The following is an 18,545-nucleotide window of genomic DNA, read 5'->3' as shown; positions in this document are numbered from 1 at the left end:
ATTTATTGTAGAGATGAGGTCTTGCCAAGTTGCCCAGGTGGGTCTCGAACCCGCGGGCTCAGGCAATCCACTCACCTCAGTCTCCCAAAGCGCGGGATTACAGGCTGGGCCACCGAGCCAGGCTAAAAAGTTCTTTAAAATAAAATACACACTGTTCAAAATCACAATTAACTCATAAAATCATAAAATAAATGATTTTATTAAACATGTTTTCCTTCTTCCCAATCAGGATTCAAAAGAAGGTTTACTTGTTGTAACTGAGTGGTTATGTCTGGGGAGGTTAGTGTAAAGGTAACTAAAAAAAGTTTTTCATTGTTTGGTTCTGGTATACAGAAACACAAACTGATTGCACTGATTGTCATATATTCATTTTTGCAACTTTTAAATCTGTTCTATTCCTAAAATTCTAACAATCACCTAAGATGTTTTGGAATTTTCTATCAATACCATCCTTTTTTTTTTGAGTCGGAGTCTCTTTCTGTCACCCAGGCTGGAGTGCAGGGGCACGCTCATGGTCACTGCAGCCCCAACTGCTGGACTCAGGCAATCCTTCTACTTCAGTCTTCCAAAGTGCTAGGATTACAGGTTTGAGCTACTGTGCCCGGCAATATGACATTTCAACTGCAAATGCTGTATTTATTCTTTTTCTATTCCTAAACCTTCTTTTTCTTGCCTTATGTCCTGGTTTAGCCTACTGACCAATATTAAATAGATGCGGTGATAAGTGATCATGGTGGTCTATTCTAGGTATCAGCAGGAAAGTGCTCGAAGTTTCACCATTAAATATGATGTCTGAAGGTCATTTGAATTCACCGTAGGTCTGTTTCTATTGATTTTCATTTGTAGTCCTTCTTTCCTTTTTCATTGATTTGGAGTCTCAAAGGCTGGAGTGTAGTGGCACACTCATGGCCACCCCAGCGTCGACCTGCTGGGCTCCGGCGAACCTTCTGCCCCAGCCTTCCAAGTAGCTGGAACCACAAGCGCGCACTACCATGCCCAGCTAATTTTTTATTTATTGTAGAGACGAGGTCTTGCCAAGTTGCCTGAGCTGGTCTCGAACTCACGAGCTCAGGCAATTCATTCACCTCAGCCTCCCAAAGTGCTGGGATTATAGGCGTGAGCCACCGCACCCAGCCTATAGTCCTTCTTTCTTCATGAACTGAATTAACTTTATTGCTCACTGTCCTTGTAAAATTATTTGGGGGAATTCTTTGAGAACTAAAACGAAGGTTCCTTCCTCCAGGAAGAATTTGTCCCTGTTTTCTAGGCTCCGATGCCTCTGCAGCCCCAATTACTTTAAACTAATTTCACAGACTAATGTGATTTTGGGCTGCAAATTTGCTCCCAGTCACTCATATCCTGGGAATACAGTGCTTTAAGAAATTTACTACTTTATGTAAGGAGGCCTTTTAAGTTTAAGGAACGCTTTAAAACTTTAGTGGTCTTTAATTTATCCGCTTTGCCTCCTGACAGACTTAAAACTGAAATGCAAGTTTGCACAAAAGAACAAATTATTTGAGGACAGAATCAGAATCCCTCACTTTCCCTCAGGTTTTGGCCTAGCAATTTCTAGGTCAAAGTCTTTTAGCTCTTTTGATGCTTTTAGGATACTGTTAGTATTTTATAAAGCACATTCAGTTGTCTTCAAGCAAAAGAACACTCTGAATAACTTTTCCTATTATTCTGGAAAAACTAAAGTTCTTTTTCCACTTTATTCAAGAGCTTTTAATAGATATAATGGCTACATTTTATACTTCTTACATCTGCTGGCTACATTTTATACTTCTTACATCTGCTAAGAAAACATTTTTTCCTTTATATTGCTGATTAAACCAATTACCTTGAAAGATATCCTGCGCTGCTAGAATGAACTCCACTAATCACTCTTTTAGTAATTTCAACAGATCATTCTTTTAATACATCACTAGTTATGCCTTATTACTTAAAACATTTGCATCTATATTCAACAGGGAAAACTAGTCAATAGCTTTCTTTTGCTGTACTACTGTCTATCAAGTTTCATTGGTAAGTTTTTTGTACTTGGAAACTTTCTAACTTCTATGATCTGGAATAATTTAAATTAGAATTACTAGTTCTTTAAAGGTTAGGTAAGAATTCAGATATAATTTATAAAGAAAGATTTTTTTAATGCTTTCAGTCTCTGCCATGGCTACTAATCTGTTTAGACTTCCTATTTCTTGGGTAGTTCTGGTTATTTATACATATAATCTTTTCATTTCCCAGTATGTAGACCCAATACATAATTCTACTACATAAACGAGACCTCACTCTTTCTGCGATGCAATTCTATTTTTTCCTCTTTGGCTACATCCCTACCACTATCTGTATTCCCTTCACTTTAGCACCTACACCCCAAGCCTAATATATATTTCTCATTTTACTCTGTGTTCATATGGTCCTATTTATACATATGTATTTAATCATTATGCTTTACAAAATGGGACTTTATAAACACCTCTCCATTTTGCTTTTCTTGCAAAGGGGGAAAAACATACATTTACTTCTTTCTATGCTGTATATCCATAGTTTTATCAGGTTTTGGCCACAAATAATGTAAACTGGAAAAATGTTTCTTTTTAGAATTTACTACATGATCAATTTTTTAAAGTGTTTCATAAACATAATAAAAGTATCTGACAAAAGGATGGCATCTGGATGTCATCATATTTTCTCATAGTTGTCAGTATGCATTATCTTATTGTTTTTTATTATCTAGTGCAGTAGATGAAAAATCAGGTGCTATTCTGATTAGCTTTCTTTTGTAATTTCTCCTGTCTATACTTGCAAGATTTTTGTCTTTATCCTTAAAATCTAGCAACTTTATAAGGACATGTTTACATCTGTGTCCTTTTCTGACCTCAGAAGTCCCACAGAAAATCATTTAACTGTTTTCATTCTCAGACTCTGAAGATAGGCAACCACCCTCCTCAGCTAGTCCCTCGTTCTTGGCAGTATCTCCTTGGTGACCTATGGAAATCTGTAGGAAAAGATGCACTCAACTGTCTTGCATATGAATTTATTCTGGAACAAAGTGGAAGGGAGAGGTGATAGGGATATCTTATCAAGCCACTAGTTGTCTCCTATTTCCTATTAATTCTAAATCAGTAATTTCAAGCCAACTAACATATTGAATCATTCTCAGCTTTTATAACCTTGATCTTAATTTTTTTTTTTTTTTTGAGTTGGAATCTCACTCTGTCACCCAGACTGGAGTGCAGTGGCCCCTCCCGGCCACCGCAGCCTCAATCTGGTGGGCTCCAGCAATCCTTCTGCCTCAGCCTTCCAAGTAGCTGGAATTACAGAAATGTGCTACCACACTCGGCTGATTTTTTGATTTATTGTAGAGATGAGGTCTAGATGCCCAGGCGGGTCTCGAACCTGCGGGCTCAGGCAATCCACTCACCTCAGCCTCCCAAAGGCGCAGGATTACAGGCTGAGCCACTGAGCCCGGCTAATTTTTTTTTTTTGAGTTGGAGTCTCACTCTGTCACCCAGACTGCAGTGCAGTGGCACACTCCTGGCCATCGCATCCTCAACATGCTGGGCTCCAGTGATCCTTCCACATCAGCCTTCCAAGTAGCTGGAACTACAGGCGCACACTTACCACGCCCAGCTAATTTTTGATTTACTGTAGAGACAAGGTCTCGCCAAGTTGCCTGGGCGGGTCTCGAACCTGCGGGCTCAGGCAATCCTCTCGCCTCGGCCTCCCAAAGTGCTGGGATTACAGGCTGAGTCACCGAGCCCGGTCTGGATCTTAATTTTTGAAGTTCAACGTTTTTCTATGGAAGCTATATAGAACTGAAGTCTCAATTCTCGTAAGAAATGAAAAACAACTAAAATAACTTCATTTTCAGTAAAGGAACTCTGCAACAAAGAACCAAACAATCTCAACAAACTGCCACCACCTTTTAGCATCTGTATTCCTAGGACATTCTGTTACTCTACCTGATCATGGATGTCAACCATTACTGCATTCTGCTGGGGTGGATGAGCAGCAGGATGTAACAGACGGGGAGATACATTCGGAGGGTGGAAGGCTCGAGGCTCCTCTATTGCTTGCTGCTGTGCATAAGGGAGATGGTGATAGTTTTCATCTTGACTAATGGAATTATGTCGAGAAAGACGATCTCTTCTTCCTCTCTGGCGCCTGACAGGAGGACTGTAATACAGTAAATGTCAATTAAAGAGAGTCATTAGAATGTTTATTGTTGTGATCCACCAGAATTCTATACTGTCTCTCTTTGCTGTCCATCAATAGTATATGGTACGGTAAGCATGAGTATTAAATAATGGCTAAGACTCTCCATTTGCTCTAAAAAAACTTGCCAATTTAAATACAAGCTGTTTTTGTTGTTGCTGTTAATGTTTTTTTTACAAAATAGCAAAACAAAACAATATTAGTATTTACAAATAAACAGCTAGGAACAGTGCAGTGTCTTTTTAATCATATGAAACTGTTCTTTTCATAGCTAAAAAAAGTCTAATATCATATGGTTTAACCTATTATTTTTTCCCTTTATAAACATAATAAACAAACTATTTTTCCAATATTCCTCATACACAACATGGGCACATACATAAAACTTAGTTCTTAAATGTCCAAAGTGATACTTTTTAAAAACTGAGAGAAAAAAACACAAAATAACCAAAGAACATATAATTTGTTGACAACTGTAAAGAGTAACTAAGTAAATGCTCATATTGGATGTGACTGAGAAATAGTGCCAGAGTAAATATTCCAAGAATATACAGAATTTTTCATTAAAATCTGCTTACTGAAGCAGACCACATTTTCTCACCATGTACTAGTCATCTACATAGTTTAATAAATATATTGTTATTGTGACTAAACTTTCATTTTCTATTTCTCTACACTTTCACAATTCACCTCCACTGCTTATTACAACGGCTCAGCACAAAAACAATTCAAGAAAACTAGTAGGCCTCATTAAAATGTACTCTCCATTGGGCAAAGGAAGCCAAGTATTTGTCTTCTAGACAGAGCTGAAAAAGTCATCTCAGCAACCTTTCTACCGAGATTGCACCTCTAAGTCTGTTTCTTTTCACTCCAAACTCTCCAGTCTTAAAAGAACAAGGGTCGGCTGGGTTCGGTGGCTCAGCCTGTAATCCCGTGCTTTGGGAGGCCAAGGTGAGTGAATTGCCTGAGCCCACGGGTTCGAGACCTGCCTGGGCAACTTGGCGAGACCTCATCTCTACAGTAAATCAACAAAATTAGCCAAGTGTGGTAGTGCGCGCCTGTATTTCCAGCTACGTGGAAGGCTGAGGTGGAAGGATCGCCAGAGCCCAGCAGGTCGAGGCTGCGGTGGCCAGGAGCGGCCACTGCATTCCAGTCTGGGCGACTGAGTGAGACTCCAACTCAAAAAAAAAGAACAAGGGTCACTGTGAGACCAACTCAATAGTGCCCTTGGTACTGTCCTTCCAGGTTCTTGCTTCACTGTTTCCTCTAAATTTATCTTTCTTTTTTAGTATAGCTCTTTTTGCATTTTTACTTCAAAAGCTATGTACTGTATTTCATGGAATTCAAGACGCCACCCAACTTAGGAATAAAACCTTTTTATTTTGTAAGAGATAATTTTGGTATAGTGTTTCTGCATACCCCTCATCTACCTTCCCTTCGTGTTAAGAATATTTTCCAGGCCGGGTTCGGTGGCTCAGTCAGTAATTCCAGCACTTTGAGAGGTCAAGGTAAATGGATTGCCTGAGCTTGTTGATTCGAAACCAGCCCAGGCAACTTGGTGAGACCACATCTCTATAACAAAATAAAAAATTAGCTTTGGGCATGGGGTAGCACGCATCCATAGTTTTGGCTATTTGGAAGGCTGAGGAGGAAGGATCGCTGGAGTCCAGCAGGTTGACACTGGGGAGGCTGCGAGTGCGCCACTACACTCCAGCATGAGTTTCAACTCAAAAACAAACAAACAAAAAAAACTTCCATAATCATAGAATGGGATCAAAATTAAGAAATAAACCTTGGTTGTGCGTGGTGGCGCATGCCTGTAATTCTGGCACTTTGGGAGGCGGAGGCGAGAGGATTGCCTGAGTTCAGCAGCTCAGGGGTTTGAGACTAGCCAGGCCAACCTGGCGAGACCTCATCTCTACAATAAATCAAAAAAATTAGTCAGGTGTGCTGGTGTATGTCTGTAGTTCTAGCAACTCGGAAGGCTGAGGCAGAAGGATTGCCAGAGCCCAGCAGGTTGAGTTGCACTCCAGTCTAGGTGACAGTGAAACTCTGATTCAAAAACAAAAACAAAAAGAAGTAAACCTTGGTACCTATTAATTAAACTACAGAACACATTTCAACTACACCAGTTTTTCCACTCTTGTCCCCTCACTGTTTCAGAATCTAATATAGAAGATCATATTGCTTTGTCTCCTTAGTATTATACAACTTGTGACCCTGAGTCTTTCATTGTCTCTCATGACCTTGACATCTTTGAAGATATTTTTTATGCACTCTGCAGAATGTCCCTCATCCTGAGTTTAGCTAATGTTTTCTCACGATCTGCCTAAGACAATGCATTACTGGAAAAGATATCACAGAGGTGATATGCCATTTTGAGCGCATCATATGAAATGTGTAAGACATCAATATGCATCACTGGTGATATTAACATTAATCACTTGGACCCTCCACTACAAAGCCATCATTTTTCCTTTTGTAATTACCAAGTATGTGGAAGGAAATACTCTGGGATCACGCACACATCCTGCTTCTGCTTCAAGTTTCACCAATTATTTTATCATGTATGGATGAATCTGTAGCAAATACTACTATGTTGTTCTAACGGTGATTTTCTATTTTCCTCAGTTCTTCTGCACTTCTTTTTTTTTTTTGAGTTGGAGTCTCACTTGGTTGCCCAGATTGGAGTGCAGTGGCTGCTCCCAGTCACCACAGCCTCGACCTGCTGGGCTCTGGCAATACTTCCGCCTCAGCCTTCCAAGTAGCTGGAATTACAGGCGTGCACTACCATGCCCGGCTAATTTTTTGATTTATTGTAGAGATGAGGTCTCGCCAAGTTGCCCAGATGGGTCTCAAACCCGTGGGCTCAGGCAATTCACTCACTTCAGCCTCCCAAAGCGTGGGATTACAGGCTGAGCCCTCGAGCCTGGCTTCTTCTATACTTATTAACTGCAGTTTTTTCTCTAAGAAAGAGCTGTTCCTTTTATATTTATTTATACTTACCATTTATTTGTCCCCTCTGGGGGAACATTGTAAATCCAGCAAACAACTTGGATAGGTACATAGACATTGCTGGTGATTATACAAGCAAACTTATGCCAGCACCAATTTTTCAAAAATATGTCTCCTTGAAGATTTCCATTCAAATTGCATGAAAAAGCAAATAAAGAGACAATATATGCTGAGAAATACATTAAAAAGAAATCAGTTTGCATTATGTAGAAAGAGAATGTGTGAAGTGCTTTCTTTCTTTTTTTTTTTTTGGAGTTGGAGTCTCACTCTGTCACCCAGATTGTAGTGCAGTGGCTGCTCTGGGCCACTGCAACCTCGGCCTGCTGGGCTCCAGCGATCCTTCCTCCTCAGCCCTCCAAGTAGCTGGAACTACAGGCACGCGCTACCATGCCCAGCTAATTTTTGATTTTATTGTAGAGATGAAGTCTCACCAAGTTGCCCAGGCAGGTCTTGAACCCGCAGGCTCAGGCAATCCACTCACCTCAGCCTCCCAAAGTGCTGGGATTACAGGCGGAGCCACCGAGCCCGGCTGAAGTGCTTTCACAGTAGTGCACAGACTGGATAATAAATTACATATTATTAATGTCGGAGGAAAAAAAACAAGACTTCATTGTCTGCTTGAATTAAAAAACACAAGATGGGCCATGCTTTCCTTAAGTGCATGGTCTCTCTCTCCAATCTTGAAAAATGTAAGATATGAAATTTTGATTTTTGTCATAAATAAGTTCCTAATGTCCAAAATTCCATTATAAGCCAAATATTAGTACAACAAAACAATTGGTTCCAACACTGTATTATTTAACGTGAAGTGATTCATTTTTCACTATTCTGTAAAAAAAAAAGTGTAGTTAAGTTGCTGGCAAGTGATCAGCAAGATGTTTCGAAGGGCAAAGGGTTAAGTATTAAAATCAGAACAGAATATGTACACTCAGGGCATTCATCTCCCTTAAAAAAACTAAACCTGTCCACAAACTCATGAGCATCTTTAATACTGTTTTTTTCTCTCAATTGTCACCACTTGCTCTCTCAATTCCTTACCCAAAATAATTTTAATAACACTCGAACTAATCACAAAATAAGACCCAGTCCTCATGAAGACATATTTTATAACTTCGATTCCTATCTTTCCCATATTGTCTCTTATTAAATCTGTTATATGTGTCTTTGTGGTACAACATTTAAGAAACAGAATTAGACAATCTAATCGTGGGCTGGGCTCCACGGCTCTGCCGTAATCCCGGCACTTTGGGAGGCCGAGGTGAGTGGATTGCCTGAGCCCGCAGGTTCGAGACCAGCCCGGGCAACTTGGTGAGACTTCGTCTCTACAATAAACCAAAAATTAGTGGGGCATGGTAGCAGGCATCTGTAGTTCTGGCTACTTGGAAGGCTGAAGCAGAAGGATCACCGGAGCCCAGCAGGTTGACGCTGGGGTGACGGTGAGTGTGCCACTGCACTCTAGCCTAGGCAATAGAATGAGACTCCAATGCGGAAAGAAAAAAAAAAAAAAGAAATAGTGATAAAAGACTGACAAATATTTCTTTCAGTTGAAATATTTCTACCAATGGTAGATACATACTTTGTCATTTTGTTTTAGGTATAACCCCTGTAAACAGCACAAAGCTGTTCCCTGCTGGCCTCATTTTTCTGCCTTTTCTTGGATTCAGTTCTATTTATGTTGTTTATCTATTTAAATGAGAAGTTACACATTCTAATTTTTCCAAAAACCATCTAATCAGTATTCCTGAGGAAGGGTATAGAATTAATACACTTTCACTTCTCTGTTCTGTTCCCATCTCCGTTCTGATCTTTTCCTTATTTCTTTCTTTTTTAAACAACAGACCCTTATTCAGGCTTTGTAGTATGTCTTTTACTTTGCTAACCAATGGTCTTTAAATCTATTTCTTGCATTTATCATTCTGCTTCCTGGATAGAGTACAAAATCTAATACTACAGTTGTACCTCAGTATCCACGTTGGATTGGTTGCAGGCACCCTCAGATACCAAAAGGTGACCACCATATCCATGGGTCCATATCATGAGAATATTCTATCTTCGATCTGCAGTTGATTGAACCCATGTATACAGATGGAATATCTCTTACTGGCCAATTTTCTGAGTCTGAATGCTTGAAAATTTTATTTTTTTACATTATACTTAAATGATAAGTCAGCTAGCAGAATTCAAAATAATATGCAAGCCCTCTCATAACTTTGGAGATTTATTCTGTTTTCTTATACCCAATGCCATTAGTAAGAAACTTGTAGACTGAGCGCAGTGGCTTATGCCTGCAATCCTAGCACTTTGGGAAGACGAGGCAGGAAGATCGCTTAAGTGAGACCCTGTCTCTACAATTTAAAAAAAGCAGCAGCTTGTGTGGTCAATTTGGTCCACGTTTCTTTGTGGATAGTATTTTCTGCCTTGGGATGTTTGTGAATTTTTATTTCTCCTTAGTGTACGCTCTAAAATTTCACCAAGATCCTGTTCAAAACTCAGTCTTTCTTCAAGTCTGGACAATAATTTTGCATTATTTCTTTTAAAATTTTCTTGTATTGTGTCTCTTTATGAAAATATTATTAGACCTATTTAGAATTGATGGCTCTGTCTCTGTACTTAAATTTACCTTTTCATACTTTTTAGTTTGCCCTTTACACTATTCTGGGAAATCTTCTCCACTTGATCTTCCAGAAACTCACTCACTTTTTGTCAATTTATTGAGTTCTTAGGTGTTCTCAACTAAGACTTCTGGTCGATTTTTATGAATACAATATCCCTCTTGTATCTCTTATATTATACTTATTCTAAAACTCTATCTTGCTTGTTCTACTGTTTCTTCAAGTTCTTTGTTAACTACTGAGGTTGACAACCCTACTTACTCAAGTTCTTTGTTTTACTGCATTTAGTATCCCTCTTTCACTTTGTTGGTTTTCTTCAAATGTTTGGTAACTTCCCAGTTTTGCATTCACCTTCGTATCTGAAATCCTGCTGGATTATTTTTTATAACTGTATTTGCTCGGCATAGTCTCTTTCTGGGAGAAAATCTGGCAGCTAAGATTATAGCTAGCCTGTACTAAGTAGTAAGAATAGAGTAAGAAATAAGACATACTGCTTAACAAAACCCAGTAGTCAGTTTTTTGGGTAGTAAACGCTTCCTACTACTCTTTTTTGTTGCCATAAATGAAGAGCACAATGCTTCTCTCCAATTCAAGAACTCACATCTTGTTACTGTTATTATCTGTAGATAGACATTTCTGACACACCTCCTGGTCCAGGGAATTTCCTATGACCTCGTAACTCTACTCCCAGACTTATATCCTAGGGAAGCTTTTGCATATCTACCGGGGGAGATGGGTGCATAAATGTTCCTAACAGTATTCATAATTTATAAGAGTAAGAAACTGGGTACAACTATTAAACAATAATAAATTATAGTATGTTAACATAACTGATTATATCACAGCAAAAATACATTAACTATTGCTTGCAATATTAAAAACAGAATGTTTAAAAACAAAGTCAAAGAAGAAAACAATTAAATGACAACAGGGAAAAACCAAAATCATACATATTCATAGGTATTAAAAAATGTAACAAGAAATGTTAACAAATTCCAGGACAGGGTTATCTTCTAGTAAGGAAGAAGAGGAATGGTAGCACCAAGAAGCCTTTAAGGAATCAGTAATACTATTTTGGCCTAGGTGTGGGTATATGCGTTTATCTTTTTGACATGTTCTACGCCGGGCTCGGTGGCTCAGCCTGTAATTCCGTGCCTTTGGGAGGCTGAGGTGAGTGGATTGCCTGAGCCTGCAGGTTTGAGACCCGCCTGGGCAGCGAGACCTCATCTCTACAATAAATCAAAAAATCAGCCGGGCGTGGTAGCGCATGCCTGTAATTCCGGCTACTTGGAAGCCTGAGGAGGAAGGATCGCCAGAGCCCAGCAGGTCGAGGCTGCAGTGGCCGGGAGCAGCCACTGCATTCCAGTCTGGGCAACAGAGTGAGACTCCGACTCAAAAAAAACAAAAACAAAAACCAAACCAAACAAACAAAAAAAAACACATGTTTTACAATGTACTTCTGAACATATGACTCAATTCGCTAAAAACTAAGAAAAAACTACAGCAGGTAATCAGGTCATAACTTTGAAATAACCCGATTTCCTAATATGCTTATTATATTTAATGGTTATAAAGTAATTTGCCTGACAACTATATGTTATTTTACGTAAACATTACCATATAATTGGTTAATAAGGAACTGGATAATGTAAAAGTCTTAGTGTCTCAACTGAATACAGCTCAGACACAGGTTTATGCTGTCTCACCTGGAACACAGAATGGTAATTTTAAGATCTATTCTGTATTTGTCTGCTCAGGCTGCCATAACAAAACACCACAAAATGGCTTAAACAGACACTTATTTTCTCTAAGTTCTAGAGGCTAGAAGCCTGAAATCAAGGTGCAACATGTTCATTTTCTGGAGAGGGATCTCTTCCTGGGTTACAGACAACCCCCTTCTCACTGTGTCCTCACATAGTGGCGGAGAGTGAGTTCTCCAATATCCCTTCTGAAAAGTACACTAATCCTGCTGGATAAGGACCTCACCCTTATGACCTCACATAACCTTAGTAACTTCCTTAGAGGTTACATCTCCAAACACAAACACACTGTGGGTCATGGCCTCAATATATGAATTTGGGGAGGGGGACGACAAAAACATTTGGTCCATAATACTCTCCTAACTCAAGATCATCACTATTCCTTAAATTATCAACATTCTGGATGTGTAAACAGGTATCTCATCCTAAGAAATGTATGACCTCATCCCACACCTAAAAAGGAAGATATTCAAGAAGAAATGCATTTCTCTGAGAAGGAAAGATAAGGGCCAAGTCCCATGGAACAGACACCTACAAGCTGAACTAATCTTTCGTCATTCTTTCATACCAGTTTCCACAGTTTTGTAAGAAACATAATTAAGCTCCTAACTGTCTTACAGAATACAGAAGGAATAGAAATGGAGTGGTGAAAAGGTAGCTCATTTCTGAGATTCTTATATTTTCTTACAGTTGTGAACTACAGAACGCATTTTCTAGTAACTAGGACTTCAGGATACCTCATAAATAATCTTAAATCATAAAGTAAATAAATTCGTATGTAATGGCATGGACTGACTTAGGTAAATCACTTTAGACTCTTTCACAGTCTCTTCCCTTGTCAATGATAAGCTAAATGAACTTTTTTTACCTAGCTGGAACCTAAACAACTAACAAAGTTTTTTATGTGTGAATGTGCATGCATGTATGTTCACGTTTGTGAAATGACTACGGAAAAATGCTTTCTGATGTTAAAAAAAATACAAACCTACCAATGAAAGAAAATTTAAGAAATAAATTGTAATCAACTAACCTTCTTCTGTTGCGTGCAGGTGTGTTGCATCGTTCCCCTGAGAAGTGATGTTGGCTTGGTCGAACTGAAGGGGGCTGCCTATTTGATGTCATCTCCCATGGTCGCATTGGTGGTGAGGGAGCTGGTGATGCTGATGTATAATCAAAGACTGAATGAGAGAGGCGCTGTCTCTTGGGACTTGGACTATCTTCACTCTGCCAATGCAACAAAATGGATCAACTGAATAAGATCTTTTAAGGATTTCACATTACTGTATATGCATGGGTGTTAAAATATATTTAACTTAAAAAAATGTAAAGGCAGGAAAAAATATGCTACTAATTCAAATTAAAAACCTTTAGAAATGCTGGGGTGAGGGGTGCACAGTAAACAATATCAAATGAAAAATGAACTTTAAGAGAACCATCGCAAAGAAGCCATGAGGTAATTAACAAATAGGGTATACAACAGTACAATAAACTTTTGTATAGTACTTAACCTTCCCCAATTCATCTGAAAAATTCCACTACACTCTCCTATCAGTTATCATTACAGTACTTATTTTAGGCATCAATTCTCAGCTGAGAGAATTGAGGGGATATAATTTGAGTAAGCCCTCAACTTGATTCTAAATCATACTCTTCACCTTCTTTATTCTTTAGGCTATTGCATTTATTATTTTTAAATGAGGATTACATGGATAAAATAAGATTTATATAAAACAGATAAAGAAACAGTCAACTGATCTAAATCATCAGTTCATAGCTAGAAAAAAAAAAAATCACACTTAGGGAGTATTTTTCACGTTTCCAAGGGTCCCAGGGCTTACTAGCTGTAAAATTGACATGGGTCATATGGGTCACTTAACTGCATTATTAACTCTTCAGGATTCCCCACTCAATGTAAATTCCCCAAATGAACCTCACCCAAAAAGGACCAAAATTATAAACTAACCGAAAATTTGCTAAGGCTATGTGTTTTCTCATAGAACCTCTCCTATCTCCAATCCATCCCTGCAAGTTCTAATTACTTGAGCATCAGAGCACTTTGGGTTACAAAATAAGTAGTACCTGCTGCTACCACAAAAATCATCTTGAAACATTAGCAAGAGTATATGGGGTTACATACTACAATGTTAGATTTTAAAGAGATAAGTATATAAAATAGAACTGATAAGTATAAAAAATATTTTGTTTAAGTTTCAGGAATGAAGCACATTGCTAAATGGTTACATTTGATCATTCTAAATTACTTAGAGGTATTCCCAAAACCATGTAATTTCCCTTCTACATTTAAGAAATATCATAATCAATTTCATCATTATAATTAAAATAAAAAAGCATGCTGTTATAACTTTCCCTACCACCACATTTTCTCCCTAAACTTATTCTCTCTCTGAATTTAGTGGTAATAGTTGTCCCCTTGGTATCCAAGGGGATTGGTTCCAGGGTTGACCCTCCCCACTAATACCAAAATCCAAAAATCCTCAAGTCACCTAAAACCATTTTCATACAATTAATAAAAGGTCATAAAGTTAGAACTGTGATAGGTACCTGAATTTTGTTTGCTTGTTCCTTGACCTTTCCTTCCTTCATGCATGACTGATCACTTGTATACCCTAATCCCCAGGGAGCTGCTGGCGAGACTGATAAACTTATTTTCTGTTTAAGAACAATGAACCTTAGGTCATGCAGATCTCCTTGATGGCACCCAAAAGGTCTCCAGCATCTGGGGATCTCATACCTGCATATCTTTCTGTGAAGCTACAGGCATATTTGAAAGATAACCAGAGCCGGGCTCAGTGGCTCAGCCTGTAATCCCACGCTTTGGGAGGTTGAGGTGAGTGGATTGCCTGAGTCCCGCGGGTTCGAGACCTGCCTGGGCAACTCGGCGAGACCTCATCTCTATAATAAAATCAAAAAAATTAGCTGGGGCGTGGTAGCGCGCGCCTGTAGTTCCAGCTACTTGGAAAGCTGAGGCGGAAGGATCACCGGAGCCCAGCAGGTCGAGGCTGCGGTGGCTGGGAGCAGCCACTGCACTCCAGTCTGGGCGACAGAGTGAGACTCCAACTCAAAAAAATTAAAAATCAAAAAATTAAATAAAATAAAAAAGGATAACCAGCCTCTGTTCTTACTGCTCGAGTCACAAGACTAGTCTTTGTGGTATCTTTCGGTCTTTGCATTCTGGTGGGCTAACAGACCCCACCTGGACCTGGGACCCCAACACAGAAACTGCTCACCACATTGAGACAGTTTTGAAACTCCGATGATTTCATCTCCAACCAATCAGCAGTCCCCAATTCTCTATTCACCTGTCCACCAAATTATCCTTAAAAACACTAGCCTGTGGGTTCTTGGGGAGGTGGATTTGAGAAATATCTCCCATTCACCTGTTAGCCTTCTCTGAAATTATGTAACTCTTTTTCTACTATAACAATTGCTGTCTCAATGTACTGACTTTTCTGTGCTGCTGGCATAAAGAATCTGGTCAGGCTATAATACCCTTACATAAAAAAGTGTAGTGTCTGCATATAACCCACACACATACTCCTGCACACTGTAAATCTATAGATTACTTACAATATCTAATACAATGTAAATGTTATGTACATAGTTATACTGTTTTTTGTTTTATTTTCTCGCCTCATATATACCCATATCACTTTACTGTTTCAAATGTTTTCCTTCTGTGGTTGGTTGAATTGTGGATGATACAAAGGGCTTTGCACAGTTGTTTTTACCCTTTGATGTTAATAAGAAAGTCAATTCTTATGTTCTGATAATCCTAAAACTTTAAAAAATGGTACATAATCATTGGAATTTAGATAGTTTGAATTTTTTTTTAAGGCAGAACCACCAAGATCTGACACACCCTGCACATGAACTATACCAGAAACAGGCTAGCTCCAGTTGGTAAAACCGATTTGATTAACAGTGACTTTTTAAAAAACAAAATGCTAGTAACCAATCACAATCATTAGTTTTCTTATGTGTCATACAAGCATATCCTACTCTGCAAAGCCTAATATAAGCTAAGATATGGAATTCTAGTAATTTGCTGCCTAAAATGGAGAATGCTACATATCCACATGATAAAGGCCAACCAACCTGAGAAAGCCTTTCGGCTATAAACCTTACCTTTTTCAGTGATGTTCAAATTGTGGGCTAAGTATCCTAGGCAAATTAAAGCAACAGAAAACCAAATACAGCAAGTTCTCATGTTTTCACTTTTACATAGGAGTTAAACACTGGATACATAACATCATAAAGATGGGAAGAACAGACAGTGGGGACTTCTAAAGGAAGGAAGGGAGAAGGAAGTGAGGAAGGCAAGGGTTGTAAAACTATCTATTGGGTACTATGCTATCTGGGTGACAGGTTCAATGGTAACCCAAACCTCACAATGTACCCATGCAACAAACCTGCATACATACCCCCTGAATCTAAAACCAAAAACAAAACAAATTGTGAGATAACAATGATCTTATTCTACAACAAACGCACTGCTTTGTTTTTTTTATTTTGAGGCAAGGTCTCACTGTTGCCCAGGCTGGAGTGCAGTGACACTATCATGATTCACTGCAGCCTCAACCTCCTGGGCTCAGGCGACCCTTCTGCCTCAGTCTCCCGAGTAGCTGGGACTACAGGCAACTGCCACCATGCCTGGCTAATTTTTAAATTTTTTTGTAGAGACAAAGCCTATGCTGCCCAGGTTAGACTTGATCTCCTGGATTCAAGCAATCCTCCCATATCAGCCTCCCAAAGTGCTAGGATTACAGGTGTGAGCTACTGCGCCCGGCCTGCATTGCCTTAAGAGCAGAGGTAAGGAAAGGTGGCTGATAAACTTCCCTCATCTCTTCTCTTTGTGCTGTGAAGGGTTCACAATGGTGAAAAAGAGACAAATAGGAAGTGATGAGAGGTGAGCTATTCACTTGAACTCTGGTAACAAGGTTACTTTTTTAGACATGAAAACATTAAAAAGTAGTTTACTATATGCAATGTGTTTTCATCACAGCCCTCATGAAACTTTAGTACTTTAAGGAACTTCAAAGAAATCCTTAGTTTCCAGAAAAGGGAACCTACAAAGAAACAAGAATTAGATTAGCATCAGACTTCCCATAGAAACAAAAGATGCCAAAAGTGCTCTGAGGGAAAATAATATTGAACCCAGAATTTTATACTCCAAACTATCTAGTTGAAGACAAAAACAAAGATTTTTGCTAGATTTATAAAGACTCAAAGTTGCTTCTTACATATCAGAAAATTTTACTTGATTTTACGTGTGCTCACGCACTCCCTGTTATTTGAAGCTATTACACAAAATCCAATAAGCAATAGAAGTAACCCTGAAATACAATGAGATGAAATCCCAGGAATGGCAGTGCAGAAGTGAGCCTGAAAAGTAAAATGCTCTAAATAAAAGTAAACTCTAAACATATGACCAAGAACATGAAAGTTATTACTAAAATCTAAGCACATGGCTCTTTCTGCCATAAAAAAAATATATGAGAGTCCAGGAAAATCAAAGAGAAATGCAAATTTATCTGATCACGTCAATCTAAAGCATTATTTTCTTGGAGTGGAATGGGTAGTAAGATTACATTTGCTTCTCCATGGGCCAAACATGCTCTTGATTCTGCAACAAATAATATATGAACATCCCTAACATGATGTAAAATGTTTACTAGGTTTCAACAATTAAAATAAACCTATGACAAGGCATGAACAATCAGTTATAGAACAGAATGTATTGTATAATCATTGATAAAATAACTCTAAAAAGTCTTCTGTTGTGACAAAATAATGGGCCAAATGTAAAAATCATAATATAACGATCTAAAAATAACTTAAATAAAAAGGAAGGCTAGAAAAAGTCAAAGGGAGTCAACAAGGAAATATGTCTGCTTTGTCTGGAGTTTGAGTGGAGGAGGGTTTTCTACCCTGAAAATTCAAACCCAGGTTTACTCCCCCAGGTTTGGGGTTCAAATTTTCACTACCCGTACTGTCTGTGAACCTCTGAGCTTTACAACTAATGTAAAACCTTGTCGAGAACTATCATAGGACTCTTGACAGAAGTAAATGCAAAGCTGAATCTGGAAGGATACCTCCACTGCATATGTCACTGGTCTCCAACTTTTGCAAGTTTCAGAAACACCAGATTGCTAGCCCCATTCCCCAGTATCTAATTCAGAAAGTCTAGACTGGGGTCCAAGAATTGGCATCTCTACTATTATCCCAGGTTATACTTTATGCTGTTGGTACTGGACTATACTGTGAGAACCACTCAACTAAGAGGTAAGGATCTCTCTTAGGAAAAAGTTCCTAAAGATAAATTACCATAAAAGAAAAATTTACATTTTGAATTCTCAGGGGGAGAAGTTCCCTCCTCTCTTTGTTGATTCTGTGCCAGTAAGCTGACTTTTCAAAGTACCAGATATTGACAACTTAAATCCGTAAGATGTAGATTCAAACCAGATACAAGTACTATCTCTACTGGTACAGAATACTGTATAGTTATTACAGTACAGAACACTGGTACAGATTTAGGGAACAAGAGTGAAATAAGAGTAGGAAAGAAAGAAACTAGGTTTTACACTTAGCATTAAATCTGATAAAATGAATCTAGGAATACACTTCTATTAATATCAAATCTTTTTTTTTTCTTTGAATTGGAGTCCCACTCTGTCACCCAGGCTGGAGTGCAGTGGCACGCTCACGGCCACCCCAAGTATCGACCTGCCGGGCTCCAGGAATCCTTCCACTTCAACCTTCCAAGTAGCCGGTACAGGCACCTGCTACCACATCTGGCTAATTTTTGATTTATTGTAGAGACGAGGTCTCACCATATTGCCCAGGCTGGTCTTGAACCCGCAGGTTCAGGTAATCCTCTTGCCTTGGCATCCCCAAGTATTGGCTTGAGCCACTGCACCCG

At 38.9% G+C, this 18,545-nt stretch overlaps 1 protein-coding gene across 5 annotated transcripts in view; it reads right to left on the bottom strand.

Annotated features, from left to right (window-relative positions):
- RNF38 (ring finger protein 38) overlaps nucleotides 1-18,545 on the bottom strand; it is a 64,093-nt gene that overhangs the window by 33,326 nt on the left and 12,222 nt on the right. For 2 of the 5 annotated variants that reach the window (XM_008074171.2, XM_021707048.1), the window contains 2 exons: nucleotides 12,636-12,829; nucleotides 3,966-4,179 (listed from right to left, as the gene is read on the bottom strand). In XM_008074171.2, coding sequence (XP_008072362.1) covers nucleotides 3,966-4,179; nucleotides 12,636-12,829 — 408 coding nt within the window. Of the gene's footprint in view, nucleotides 1-3,965; nucleotides 4,180-10,196; nucleotides 10,296-12,631; nucleotides 12,830-16,458; nucleotides 16,468-18,545 lie in introns of those variants that run through there. The other 3 variants (XM_021707045.1, XM_021707046.1, XM_021707047.1) reach the window with 3 other exon arrangements.

This window comes from Carlito syrichta, unplaced genomic scaffold, assembly GCF_000164805.1.
Source record: "Carlito syrichta isolate Samal-C Ts95f unplaced genomic scaffold, Tarsius_syrichta-2.0.1 Scaffold316346, whole genome shotgun sequence".
NCBI lineage: Eukaryota > Metazoa > Chordata > Mammalia > Primates > Tarsiidae > Carlito > Carlito syrichta.
This window is presented reverse-complemented; position numbering and strand designations above follow the sequence as displayed.